This window comes from Mesoplodon densirostris, chromosome 12 (genome assembly GCF_025265405.1).
Source record: "Mesoplodon densirostris isolate mMesDen1 chromosome 12, mMesDen1 primary haplotype, whole genome shotgun sequence".
Classification (NCBI taxonomy): Eukaryota; Metazoa; Chordata; class Mammalia; order Artiodactyla; family Ziphiidae; genus Mesoplodon; species Mesoplodon densirostris.
In genome coordinates, this window is record NC_082672.1 from 57,327,188 (window position 1) to 57,341,392 (window position 14,205).

The 14,205-nt window shown below is 34.0% G+C and overlaps 1 protein-coding gene across 4 annotated transcripts in view; it reads right to left on the bottom strand.

Moving 5' to 3' along the window:
• The window catches only part of GRIK2 (glutamate ionotropic receptor kainate type subunit 2), a 649,287-nt gene that overhangs the window by 392,294 nt on the left and 242,788 nt on the right, over positions 1 to 14,205 (bottom strand). For all 4 annotated transcript variants that reach the window (XM_060114614.1, XM_060114613.1, XM_060114617.1 and 1 more), the window contains 2 exons: positions 8,093 to 8,260; positions 4,162 to 4,419 (listed from right to left, as the gene is read on the bottom strand). In XM_060114614.1, coding sequence (XP_059970597.1) covers positions 4,162 to 4,419; positions 8,093 to 8,260 — 426 coding nt within the window. The remainder of the gene's footprint in view (positions 1 to 4,161; positions 4,420 to 8,092; positions 8,261 to 14,205) is intronic.

Genomic DNA, 14,205 nt, shown 5'->3' on the forward strand with positions numbered 1-14,205 from the left:
CTATGTTCTTTTTTGATTTCCTACAAAAGGAACTGAATGGGTGTATGTCCATCCCTCAGGCACTCAATGGTGGTTTGGAAAGCAGGTTCACATCATGCAAACATGACTGGTACTGCTGTAACATGCAGATTCCAGAGCAAAGGAGCTAGTAAAAAGCTCTTTTTTGTTTCTCCTACGTTGGCCTTTTATACATTCTCCCTCATCCTTCCTCAGTTTCCTTGTTTCTGATGATCAGTCATAATGAAGTGCCTGTCGTTGCCTGACAAACCAGCTCTCAGGCATCCTCACATTTACACGTGTTATACCCTTATGCCCCTTCTCTAGTTGAAACATTTCTACTTGTCCTTTATGATAACTTAATGATAATGGCATCCTCTCCAAAACTCCTCTGCCTTTACCAGGCAGCTTTAAAACCTCCCCCTCCCCTAAATTCTTTTCATGTCTCTATTCATCTCCTAAGCTGCCACAATATTTTTTTCTTCTCTCTCTCTGTACTTGTTACACTATAATAGTATCCTGCTCACGTGTTCTATCTCCCCCTCACTCAACTTTGAGCACATGGAGACAAAGTTTTACCTATAATACTGTCCCTTGTGCTGAACATAGCACCTGGTATACAGAAGATGCTTGATAATGATTGTTCAAATAAGTAAATGAGTAAATATATTTTAATTGCTCTTAACATAGAAGCACAATTCACTCCAGATATCTTATAAAATTTTTGAAATGATTATTGTTGAATCTACTTACTCAATGGCGAGTACTAAAGAGCTACCCTAACCTAAAATGACCTCGGACAGATTACTTAATCCATTGGAGCTTCTTGGTCTAAACACTGGATATAATAATACCTTTTTATGCATTCATTCCTTCAATATTTATTTAGGTATTTCCATGAGCCAGGTAATACCTAGGTGCTAGTGATAGAATGGTGGGCAGCCTTACGGTCCATCCTATTCAGATGTGTATTTGATTGAGTGGAAAAGTCAGTCAAGAAAAGTCATTCATAGTGTGATGAATGTTCTCATAGGGGATGGTCATGGGAGTACTGCAGTGCTATGGGGATATGTTGAGGGAGACCTATTCCAGGCTTGGGAGCTGGGAGTCAGGACAGTCTTTCTTTGTGACATCTAAGCCAGATGGTATGAATGTGTGTGTGTGTGCAAATACACACGTGTATGTGTGTGGGTGCTTAGGGAGGTGGAGGAGTTGGGGCCAGAATGAGAGAAACAGGTGGACTGGACAGTATTTTCGGAACCTGAAAGAAATTTAATGGCTCAATCTGAAAGACATAAGTGAGGGATTTAGACTCAAATATCATTGGAGAGGTCCAGGGACTAGATGAAGTCAGGTCTTGTAAGCCTTTCAAAAAAGTTTTAACTTTATCCTTAGAGCAAGAGAAACTATTAATAGGACAATGGGTCAGAATTGCATTTTTAAAAATTACTTTAACTGCAGTGTGGAGACTGGACTAGTAGGGAGACTGTTAGTAATAATCCAGGTGAAAGATTTTGACTTAAGAATTAGTTAGAAAGCATGAAAGAAATGAACAGATTGAGAGTTCATAGAGATGTAGAATTAACAACCATTAGAGCTTGATTGTGGGACTGAAGAAAGGTAGGAATCAAGGCAGATATTCAAGTTTCTGCCTTGGGCTACTGGTGGGCAGAAAAGCCAGTCACTGGAGGAAGCAAGGATAGTGAAGTGTTAACCTGTTTCCCTAGAATTGTTTTGTTTTTATATAATTGTTTTGAAGATTAAGTGTAATAGTTTATATGATAGCAACTACCTCGATGCCTAGTGCACCATAGCTGCTTTCTGTAATCATTTCAATTCCCTTCTTGTCTTTTCGAAAGTTGTACCAGTAATTTAGTAGCAAAACTGGGACTAGACTCCCAGGCTTCTGTTTACCAGTCCAGAGTTCTTTGTTAATGGACTGCTGATCTATAAACAAAGATGAAACACAGGAATTTTAAAGCAAATATTCACAATTTATCCTGGAATTGCTTACAAGCTGACAGCTATCCAACTTATTTTTAGTTTATGTTTAAAATGAATCATATGTTCCAAAATGACTGACAGAAACACAGTTTTGTTTATGTAGCCAATTCTTTTCCATCATTTTGGACATCATTCAGAGGTATAACAGACCTTCAGGGTGTTTAAAAGCATTCATCCATGACAACAACAAATGCTAATTATCATAAAAAATAAACAGCTCCTGTTAACATTGTTCTAAGAATTTCTCCTACTCCAGCACTATACTTCATCTACCATCCCATCTGTTTTGGAGGTGGGAACAAAGACTGGATGAAAGTATAATTATTGTGTATCAAACTGGACAACACAACAAAATAGAAATGAATATAAATGGGAGGAATAGCGCACATAATAAATCTGGAAAGGAAGAAAGAAACATATATAAAATGCATACTGCATCATGCAGTAAACAGCAGATACACAAGTTCATAATGAAGTTATTAATGTTTATCTCATTGGGTATGAGGTGGATTTCTCTCCCATTTCAGTTCACAGTCCTAGCTGTCATCAGATTTTCTCCCACATGATCAAATAGTCATCTTGTTCACTTGGGAAGTTTACAAATTCTCTCTGTTAAGTTGTGTTATTAAAATTCCACCTTGAGGGCTTCCCTGGTGGCGCAGTGGTTGAGAGTCCGCCTGCCGATGCAGGGGATGCAGGTTCATGCCCCGGTCCAGGAAGATCCCACATGCCACGGAGTGGCTGGGCCTGTGAGCCATGGCTGCTGAGCCTGTGCGTCCGGAGCCTGTGCTCCGCAACGGGAGAGGCCACAACAGTGAGAGGCCCGCGTACCGCAAAAAAAAAAAAAAAAAAAAAAAAAAAAAAAATTCCACCTTGCGACTTTTAAACATATCCAAAAATACAAAAAAAAAAGCCTACTTCTATATATTTATGAATTCATTTCAAAGACAATCTTCTATCTATCTTAGCTTCTATCTATCTTAGAGTCAGTTCTTATCCCAATTTAAAAATTTTTTCAAATTATTTACATTATTCTTCCAACCCTGTAACTCCCTGTTCTCTGTTCTCTTGGGAGAGTTCCTATCTGTCAATTTGCAAATGGTCAATTTTATTGGCAAAGGGACTAATTTCTGCACGTAGATCTAAATACTGCATTTATAAACAAAGTGAGCTCCTGGTGTATTTGGGGAGAATTTAAATTCAAATGAATTTCAATTTTGATGTAAATATAAAGGTATAGTGAAATGTTCTAGAATAAAATATTTTAAAATTCTAACTTAAAGGGCACTATTTAGACTAGTGATAAACATCTTAATGTGAAATTCCTTATCACTAAGTAATAATCAAAATAGTATGCAGTTCCTTTACCAATATAACTTCCAAGGAGATTAATACTTTATTTTTACTGTTTACGTTCGTATATTTCTCTGAGACTTGTTTTTATCTGATACCTCAAAACAACCATTCATATATAAAAATAATAACAGACATTAAAACAAGAAAGCACAGACCACCTCTAGCCAGCAAATATTCATTTAAAGACACGGAAATAAATACAACTTAGTAAATACTATTTTCCAAGTCCCTAAGCTATATCTACATATGAACAGTTCCAAAAACTCAGAGTATTTCAATGGGTACTTTAATGTGCTATCCAGATATAAAGGTTATTACTTTTCACACACATTCTTTGCACATAAACAGCTATAGAAAATGTTAAGGCCAAAGTCTGAATTTCTTTTTTTTTTTCCTGGATTTCTTGATAAGCTTCAGTGACAGCAAGTTATGAGGCTTTACTTTGGGAAACTACCCTGAAATTAGTAGAAAAATTCTTTGAATGAATATTTCAATATTATATTTCACACTATCTCTATTCTTCATCCAATACTATGGTTCACAGTAACATCCTTCCTAGAACAAAAGTGCTTATTATACAAATACAGAAAAAAAAAAAGTGTATGATTTTGTTCTTCGTTTGGACGTATGAAATTAGTGTTAATGTTTCATTTCAAATGTTTTCCTTCCCTTAATTAAAAAAAAAAAAACACAAGAAAAGAACAAAAGCAAGCAAACAAAAAGAATACAGTAAGAATCTCGAATAAGTTTCAGAAAATTACCTATATTTAAAGCATAGCCGCAAAGGCTACTGATTTTTCTTACCAGTGCTGTCATCGTAGACAACTGTGACAGTTTTCCACTTGAAGAACTGCACCAAGTCCAAAATGGCACGGCTGAGTGAAGAGAAGTCTGGGTAGAGACTGACATAGAAGGAATCTTTGTTGTCTGACACCTGGTGCTTCCAGCGGGTCTGGATGTGGGGAACCCCCAGAGCATTGCAGATCGACTGCACCGCATTTGCTGAAGAGCTGTGTGAAGGCCCGAAGATGGCAGCCACCCCAAGAGACAGCTGATCACAGGCTGAAGAGGAGACAGAAGTCTATCAATAATGAGAGGAGAGATGCCAGTGTGCCAATATTACCACATTATTATTGTTAACCCAAAGGCATCATCTCAAAGGAAGATTTGTCTTTAATATAACATCTGCATCTAGCTGATTTTACATTTTGTCTAACTCCAAACATTTTCAGTTTGTTACAAGGGAAATTCACCTAGACACCTACAGCTCAATGTTCAAATAGTTCTACAAATAATGTCAAGGGAGGAGAGGAGGAAGGAGAAAGAGGGGGAATATTCTAGGATTTAAGGGGAGAGTGTTCATTTTGGAAGAATACTTCATATCGGGGAATAGTGTTCTTTCCCAAATTCACTGGTCATTCTCTACAATTTCAAATTCTTAAGCAGAAGCCATTTATCTTCCACTGCACATCCAAAAAGCTATGGCTACACATAGCTAAGTATCTGCAAATATCTGATGATATAGGTGAAGCGGTGCATACAAACACCCATACAAAACCTGACATGAGTCATAGAGGGTGATCTCACAGGGATTAATCTCATTGAGTAGGAAGAACATCAAAGTATGTAATTAAATAGATAAGTATTTAATCGTCTTTATTTATTTGACTTTTGGATACTATAAGTCTTCTATATTGTACTGAATTACTTTTTTTAAGTTTATATTGGGTTGACCAAAAAGTTCATTTGGGTTTTTCTGTAACATCGTATGGAAAAACCCCGAACGAACTTTATGACCAGTCCAATATTTACTTGTAGAAAAGTTTACTCACATCAATAATAATTACAGTAATTAAGAGAGACATAATTAAATCAGAAGGTATTCAGATGGGAATAGGAAGACTGTGACGGGACTTGAAATTCTGTAAGGTACACTAAAGCAACTGGTAAGTTTGGGTCTAGAAAGTCAATAGTTATTGGAAACATGAAACTCATCTTTAAATATTTGAAGATCTGGCCTGTGAAAGAGGCTAAAGTTTGTTTCATTTGACTGGTAAAGGAAGAATTAGGGCAAATGTTTAGAAGTTTCTCACAAATTTTGATACAATTTAAGGGAAGTAAGAAATGTTCAAAAGTGGAAGTCTGCTCCAAGGGACAATGGTTTGTATATCCCTGCAAACATTTAAATATGACTAAGGAGAATTGTTATTGGGATTTAGGGATCAATTAGGTGTTCAGATTTAATCCCTCACAAATAGTTTGTGATTCTACTGTGCAAAATTTTCTGATATTTTCCTTCAGAGATTTTGCCACATAAAATACAATGTGATGGATGGATTCTTAAGCATAGAGATATTTAATAAATAAATTTTACTTGGAAAAAAACAGTTTACACTTTCTTCAAAAATTCAATATGATATAAATAAATAATTTTTGAATATACAGATTCTTACTTTTAAAATAATGATTGGAATTCTAAATCAGTAGAAAGGTTAGAGCCTAAAGTTTTTCACTCACACAGATTTTAATTCACATACATTGAAAATAAAAGATCTTCCTTCTCCAGATTTTTGACAAGTCACAAATCAAGAAAGTTAAAAACCACTATATTAGTTTACATAGAACTTTTTGAAGTGTGTTCAAATAAGAAATAGAGTTTTCAGGTATCCGAGGAGTCACTTAAAAGCAATGTATGATTCAAATAATAATTCAAGCTCTAGTGCATCAAAGTTTATTTAAGGAGCAAAACAGTATTATCTACTAAAAGTATAAGACCATATATCACTGAAAATGTTTACATTTAAACATTTAACTTATATTCTTGCCTTGGAAAAATTAATTTAAAAAAATTTTTAAGAATGTCCAAATTTATTATTTGTTATTTTGTAATTAGTCATAAATATCAGTATTACATATATATTTATTGAGGCCCCATAAGATTCAAAAACTATGTTAGATCTCTCCTTTATATTATCTTTTTATATGTTGCTGTGCCCTCCAACCAGAAATAGGTCGACAAGCAAGAGCTTCACAAGACAAGTTCCAAACCACGACATACACCCTTTTAAACAACTCACAAAGAAACTTATTCATACATTCACTTGAGCTTTTTCAGCTTCAGGCCAAAGTCACTTAAGGAACTGGATTCCCAATAGATTTTTAGTGGGTGACAAAATTTGTAAATCCTTTTTAATATTTTGAAAACAAAATGGGTTTACCACCTCATAATTTTGCTAAGATATTTGCAAGATAGTAAGCTGTTTGTTGTTAGAACATTCTAGTCCACTTTTTTTTTATGTTGCTACTTTGAAGTCACCATTAAGAAATCTATTAATACTTTATTTATACTGCACTCATATTCCATATTCTTTGGTCTAAATTATTTCATTTGAGACAGAGCTTCTTCTTCCTAATGGAAATAATCATGAACTATGTCAATAATCAAATCCACTTGCCTTGCAGTTAATGACTTATTTTGCAATTATGATGACAAATATAGTATTTCACAATAACCTTTACACTTTTTTTCAGCCTTCAAAACCTTTCATCACCCTGCCATCGTTCTGAAATGTGGAAACTTATTTTTATTCATAAAGATATGAATTCAAAGGGCAAGCAGAACATAGGTTTTGATAAACACAAGTAAGCTGGGGGAAAAGAAGGATACTTTCATCTCAAGAAATACTGTACCTTATTTACTGTCTTTAATATTAATGAGTTTAGAATAAATCTGTACCAAGTTAGAATTGTAAATTATTATGTATATTTCTATGAATGTAAGGTAGCTAATAAAACAATATTAGCATTACAGAAAAGCAAACATTGTTCTAAAAATAGGATTTTAGAACAAATGCTTTCTAAGTCCACTCCTTTGAGAAAATCTACTTTATGAAATTTAATTTCTGTTACATGAATCCTAAATATGCAAAAGAAAAGATCACCTACTTAGACAAAGTAAGCCTATGAAAACATCTCTCAAAACATATTTATTACTAAAACTGTTTGGTTAAAATAATGCCTCGATAATAGTTTCTCTATTACCTTCTTTCATAAATGTATTAAAGTCATATTCCAGAAAATTATATTTCTATTCTTATATTTAAAACACAGTTTTACAAAATAATAAAATAAATAAAATTCATAAGGTATTTTTATTATTTCTTCATATAATCTGGTTTTCATATCATTAGCCATTTATTTTGTCACAAAAAGAAACATCAAGCGGTTAAAAAATGGGCATAGACTATACACAAATGAAAGGTTGTTCAAATTTTTCCAGTTAAGGTTAGACTGACTTTTTGAAGTCACTTGGAACCACAGAACTTTCAAGGTAGTCAGAAAATTGAGACCACAGTAATAGAGTGGAATTGACATATAATGCAAATAAAAATGTAAAAATTGATTGTAAAACTTCGTAAAATCCACAGATGGTATTGTTTTATTTTAGAAAGTTCTTAAAATAGGAATAGTTTAGTAGCAAAACAAAAGGATTAATGGGGAGAAAATTTTTTCACTATCCCAGACTTCACTGCATTTCATGTTATAAGCAATTTTTTTCAGTAGGTAATCATATCAATTTACCTTCCCTGATAAAATTTATGTGCAGTTTGAAAAGAAACATTTGCATGAAAATATTCCTAATGACTTATTAATTACTTTTGGGATTAAGAAATCTCTTAAGAATAGCTGAAAATTTGAATTCCAGAAAACATACGGTTAAATATCTATCAATTACCTTTCTTGGATGCTTCAAAACTGTCATAGAGGTTTATCTTCTGGGTGTCATAGGTTAGGGTGGTGTTGGGCAACAAGGTTCTGTTTCTGTTGATTGTGTTCACAGCAAATCTGAACGCAAGCTCCTCGGCTCCCATTGGGCCAGATTCCACATATTCAAAAATACCACCTGGCAAAGAAAAAAAAATAATCACACAGTTCTTAAAAGATAGAGAAAATCTGGAAAGGTTTCTGTACTTTTATGTATGTATTTGTGCACTTATGTGTGTGTGTGTGTTTGAGTGATTTGTCTAAGTACATGGAGTTTGTGTTTACATTTTCGATGCATTTGAATATTTGGTATGTGCCCTTTAAGATAAATCTACACTGGCAAAATTTCTTTGATATTGCTACCAAAATTTACCATGATTTGAATATGATTTTGCCTTTTTATTTAGTAATTGCTTCTTTTAGGGCCTAGGTATATATAGATCTTGCCTTAAGTACTGAACATTAACCCTCAAAATTTTGCACACAGTTAGAAAATAATCAATCCTCTATATTGATATAAAGCTATAAAGTTAACATTGGTAAAACTGTATTAAATTTGTCTCTATTAATTCAGAAATCAGAATTCTTTAGCATAATTTTTATGGCACTTACCATGTTAAAAGCCCAAAATACTTATTCACTTGCAAATTCCAGCATCTTACTTGCAAGAAAAAATGACGAAGTAGCATTTTTCTATTTGTTTTACTCTAAATCCTTTTTCAAAAACCACTTGACATTTTTGAAAGATAACTCTCCCAAACAGTGCAAATCCCTTAGTCAGTGAATAACACTGCAGCATATAATTTTGGCCATACAATGTAGACTATAATTTAAAGATACGTCCTTTCCATTTGTCACCTTCCACCAGCTGTGCCTCAGTCCAGTTCCCTCATTCGTGTCCCAGCCTTGACATCATCTCTCTCTTTTCAGTTATAAGCGACCTAACTGGGACCTTTGTCTCCAACAGAATCTCTTCCTTATTGTTGCTTTGGTGAATGGAATGAAAAAGGGAGCACCTGAAAGCTGACACCCTCCAACCTCTGTCCTTAGGAAACCAGAACATTAAAATTAAAGAACGTTTATTTTTCTCCCTTTCAAATTTCACACCATGTGCTCTCAGCACCATCATTCACATATTAAACTCCCTTGAATAGGGCATTTCCACAGCTTGCAATCCATACCTCATCAAAAATCTTTTGACACATGAATGTCAGGTGACTACACTATCAGCAAACTACCTATTCTAAATTAGTAAGAAGTCATGGTATAGTAATAATAATTCCTCTAAATGTGAAGAATTAGGACTCAGAAGATACCACAGTGATTGGAAAAATTTATATTCAGGAAGCATTGGAAATTTGTCATTTTACACAGTATTAGTTAGAAATATTTCTCTTATTTTTTCAACTAATTTGATGGTGTAGTTTAAGAACAATCAACAGTGTGAAATTGTACTCCAAATACGTTTAAAATCTTTGGTGACTTATGCTAAGCAGAAGGATATTAAGTATTTACATGCCTAATGTGTGTCAAGAACAAAATTAGATGTCTTATATATGTGGAGGAGAACAGTGGTATGAGCATGGACTCTGAAGCCAAACTGGGTTCACATTCTGGCTCTGCCACTTGTAACCCAGGTAAATTAGCACAGTTGCTTCAATCCTCAGTCTGAGTTTCTTCATCTCTAACAAAGGTATGATAATGGAGGCTACTGCATAGAGTTGTTGTAAAGGGCAAATGTTATCTCATAACAAGTCACTTAGAATCAGTGGCTGCCACACAGCAAACATTCCATAAGAGTTTGTTTCACTAAATCTTCAAAGCAACCCCAAGTAGTAAAATTTTACAGAAAATAATACTTTGGCCAAAGATCATGCAGCTTATCAAGTGACAGAGCCAACATTAGAATCTGTTCATGCCTGACTCTAAAGCCCTTGCCTATTCCACTACAAATTAGTAGTTTTCTTCAAAATTTCATTCAGGCAAAATACACAGACATTCCTAAAATGTGAGATATGATGACTTTAATAATAATATGTAATCAGAATTGTAAGATTTTATATATGGAACAGAAAAATAATCAAGTAATTGGAAAGTACTTAACCTTAATTAGGAATACAGAATCAACTTTAGAAATGCAAATCTGAAGTTATTTCTTAATAGCAAAATAAAATGGAAAAACTATATCTACTTTCCTTAGTTCAAATTTTAATTTGAATGTGGTATAAATACAAAATAAGGATACAGAAATGGTCAACACATGATGATAGCGGGTTAAAACTTTCCTATCCTTCACCTCTCTTCAAAATAACAACCTACTTTGAAAATTATGTGTCAGAGTCTTCTAAAATTGAAAATACACCAACCCTGTGACCCAGAATTTCACTCCAGGATATATATCCAAGAAAAATGTGTATACATATTCATCAGGAAACATGTACAAGAATATTCATAGCAGCATGGAATAAATGCATCAGTGAACAACTACATTCAACAGGAAGAGATGAATCTTACAAACGAAATGCTGAAAGGAGTCAGACACAAGGGAATATTGCTGTATGATTTCATTTTTTAAAAAGTTCCAAAAATGGTGTTGGGTGTCAGTGCAGGGAGGGTGAATGATGGGCTTCGTGCTGGTGGTATTCTGTTTCTTATCCTAGTTGCTTGGATATATATTATTAAGGCTTTACACTATGGTTTGTGTATTTTGGTTTATATAGGTCATCCTTTAATAAAATTTTACATTAAAAAACAATTGCATAAAAGTGCTAAGGCTTTTCTAAGTTTGATAACAGAAGCAGTAAAAAATAAGGGCAATATTGCTGAATGTAATTTGAATATTTGAAAAAATTCATAATCAAACCCATTAAAATGATTAAAGGAATATGAAGAAAATATATGAAAGTATGTTAACTAAATACAAACATAATAGATTAGAAAAAAGGTTGGTATCTTCAATATAAAATAATATTAACAAGAAATATAATCACTCCAATGGAAAAAGTGGCAAAGAATATGAATAGATAATAAATATTACATGCAAATAATCAATGAAGACATGAAAATGTGCAAATATAGATAAAAGAAAGATTAAAACAATGAGATGGAATTTTTACAGATCAAAATTATGGAGGTATGAGAAAAAGTACAGTTGAAAAGGAAAACAAATTGATACAAACTTTCTTGAAAACTTTTTGTTAATCTATCAAGCCTTAAAAATATCATACACTTGAATCTACTAATTCTACTTATAGGATATAACCTTAAGAAAACTGTGGGCAATTTAGCTACAAGGGTGCTCACTTTGTTCATAAGAACAATGTGATTAGAAATACTCTAAATATCCAATGTGAGGGGATTATTTACATAACTATGGTACATTTAATTAATAAAATACTCTTCATCTAGCCATTTTTATTCTATAGAAGGTACCTGATGACAAACATGCTTTATAAGAAGTTACAATTTGCACTTATGCTTAACAAAGTATTAAGTGTGGTTCATTCTAGATGATAGACATTTGAGTAATTTTCTTGTGTCTGTTTTAAATAGTTAACAATGAACCTGTGTTAATCTTACAACTTAAAGAAAATGAATAAAATATGTTTTTAAATGAAGCTAGAATATTAAGGGATAGCAGAAAACAGGAGAGTAACCAGAGATAGTATGAAATTTCAGGATGTTTATGCATTTGTTTCTTTTCTAATGAGAAAGACAACATATTTATATGATGGGGGAAAGAACCAATAGAAAGAGAAAGTTAAAAGACAGAAAAGGGAGGGGATAACTCATGAGTTATAACTCCTCAAGAGCCAAAGACGATCAAATCCAAAGCATGGGAAGTAGGCTAAGCCTTGGATAGGAGGAAACCTTACTTACTCAAGCCATGAGGCAATTCTCTGTAATCTGTTGATGTGAAGATGAGCAGAGAACTGAGAAAGTACATATTTCAGTTCTTTTCTTTATGAAGTAGAAAATAAAAGTTTATACATTTGATTCTCTGAGGAAGAAATCAGTTATTTTTATTCTAAAAGTATATCTTTGGTTTTAAAACTTCCTAATAAAAAATTGAAAGGCAAAGCATTTTTTCCATCCATTCTTAGACCTGCAAAAGAGTAGTTGTTCACATGATTTTGAACAGGGTTTATTCTCTTACCTTGATAAATAATATTTATTTCATGCTATGCACCTCCTATACAAGGTGTTTGCTTCTAGACTTATTCTTTTTATTATGAAGTGCCAGAATTGTATGTAGCATTTCATAAGCATGTGATACATGAAGACAGAATTGCTACCCTAAGGAGTTCACAAAAACATGTTTGGTGGATAAAATACATTTCAGGGTAATAAAGAACATAGAAGCACTATATGATCCTAAAGCAGCATCTCAGTAATCCATAATTAAGTGTTTCCAGAGACTTGTACCAAGATTCACACAGCTTCACATTTTCAAGAATCTACAGACTACTTTCTCATTATCATCACATTCTCTAGTTTCTATTGGATACAAGCAAAATTTCACTGCTTTCTTATACTTACCTTTGGCTTTCTGAAATTAAAAAAAAATCATATAAGATAATCATTCTCACAATTTTATTTTTGTTTGCTTTAATTGTTTTGTCACTTTGTTTGTTTTAATTTAGGAAAGGCCATCACATCTCACATAACCTCTGTATCAAGCGATAGGCCTGCAATTCTTTCTCCAAGCTTATAGTAAAAGTTAATAGTTTTCATCATTCTATAAGAGGCTTGTCAGAGAAAAAAGAGAGAAACAGAATAGAATAGTCTTCTTTTCCATAAGCAGAGTTGCCTCACTTTGTTTAGCAGATACAGAATCCCAAATGGGAAGGAATCACTCATTTACACAGAACTCACGACACTGCCACTTTCCCTGTCACAGGCTCTGATTCACAAAAGAACAACACTACCCAAGACTTGAAATAAAAGATTTATATTAGTCAACTGCTAAAGCCTATCCATTTTTTTCTCTTTTAGGTTCATTTTAACTACTACTGAGGATTGTATGACTCATAAACCTGTGATGGATGTGCCAACCAATCTCACATCTAGCTTCTAAGACTGTTCAAATAGGTTCTATCATAAAGTAGGTACAATCAGTGTCTTACAGACATTCAGTTCAATAAAGGAATCGATGTTGTGAATGATACATCATCTGTTATCCTCTCAGAAGATATGCTGTTTCTTTCAATCAACTGTTATAATAACCTTATTTTCTATCTAAACAAATGCAAAAGATGTCCTCCTCATTTAAATTTTCTACAAATCCTTATCCAAAGGATAAAATCATCTCTTTCTTTCTCTCTCTCTACTATGTGAGGACATAGAGGGAAGGCAGCTGTCTGCAAGCCAGGAAAAGCAAACTCGCCAGAAACTAAATTCTTTGGACCTTGATCTTGGACTTCCCAGCCTCCAGAACTTTTGGTAAAAAAATGTTGGCCTCATCTAAGTCAAGGAGTTGCAGGTCCAAGAAGAGGCTGGTCGGACGAATAGAAACCCAGCTTGCTGTTCAACAACTTTAATAAGATTGGTCCTTAAGAGTCTTCCTTGGGTACTGGCTGGATCAGTTCCTGAGTAGCTACAGCTTGAAGAATCTTCCACTGGAGGCGGCATCACATCAAAGTTAGAAGGATCCTGTCCTGCATGCCCCAGATCTCACCTTTCCAAAGTTCCAGAAAGAATGACCAGCGTCTATATCATCACAGCACCAACCCCTAAACCCCCAAAGTTTAAAAGACACAATAACATCCCAGAGCCAAAGGCAACCACTGGAACAGCCTTCCCTCTGAGCCCCAGTACCCTTTGGTCCAGAGCTGCAAAGTTAAGTGCCTACACTGGAGATTCAGTAAGAGGTGGTGAGGACTGAAGAGCACTCACCCCATCAAAAGGGAAGTTCAACTTTTTAAAATGCTTTGCTGACTAAACTCATCAGAATACAACCACTAGACCACTAGTGAGCACTGAAGCAGATGAATGTGTTTCCCAAGGAAAAGCCTAGACCCCTCATGTTACCGTGGTAGAATTTTTGCTGTCACACACAGCCACTACCTGGGTGAAATACGAGAT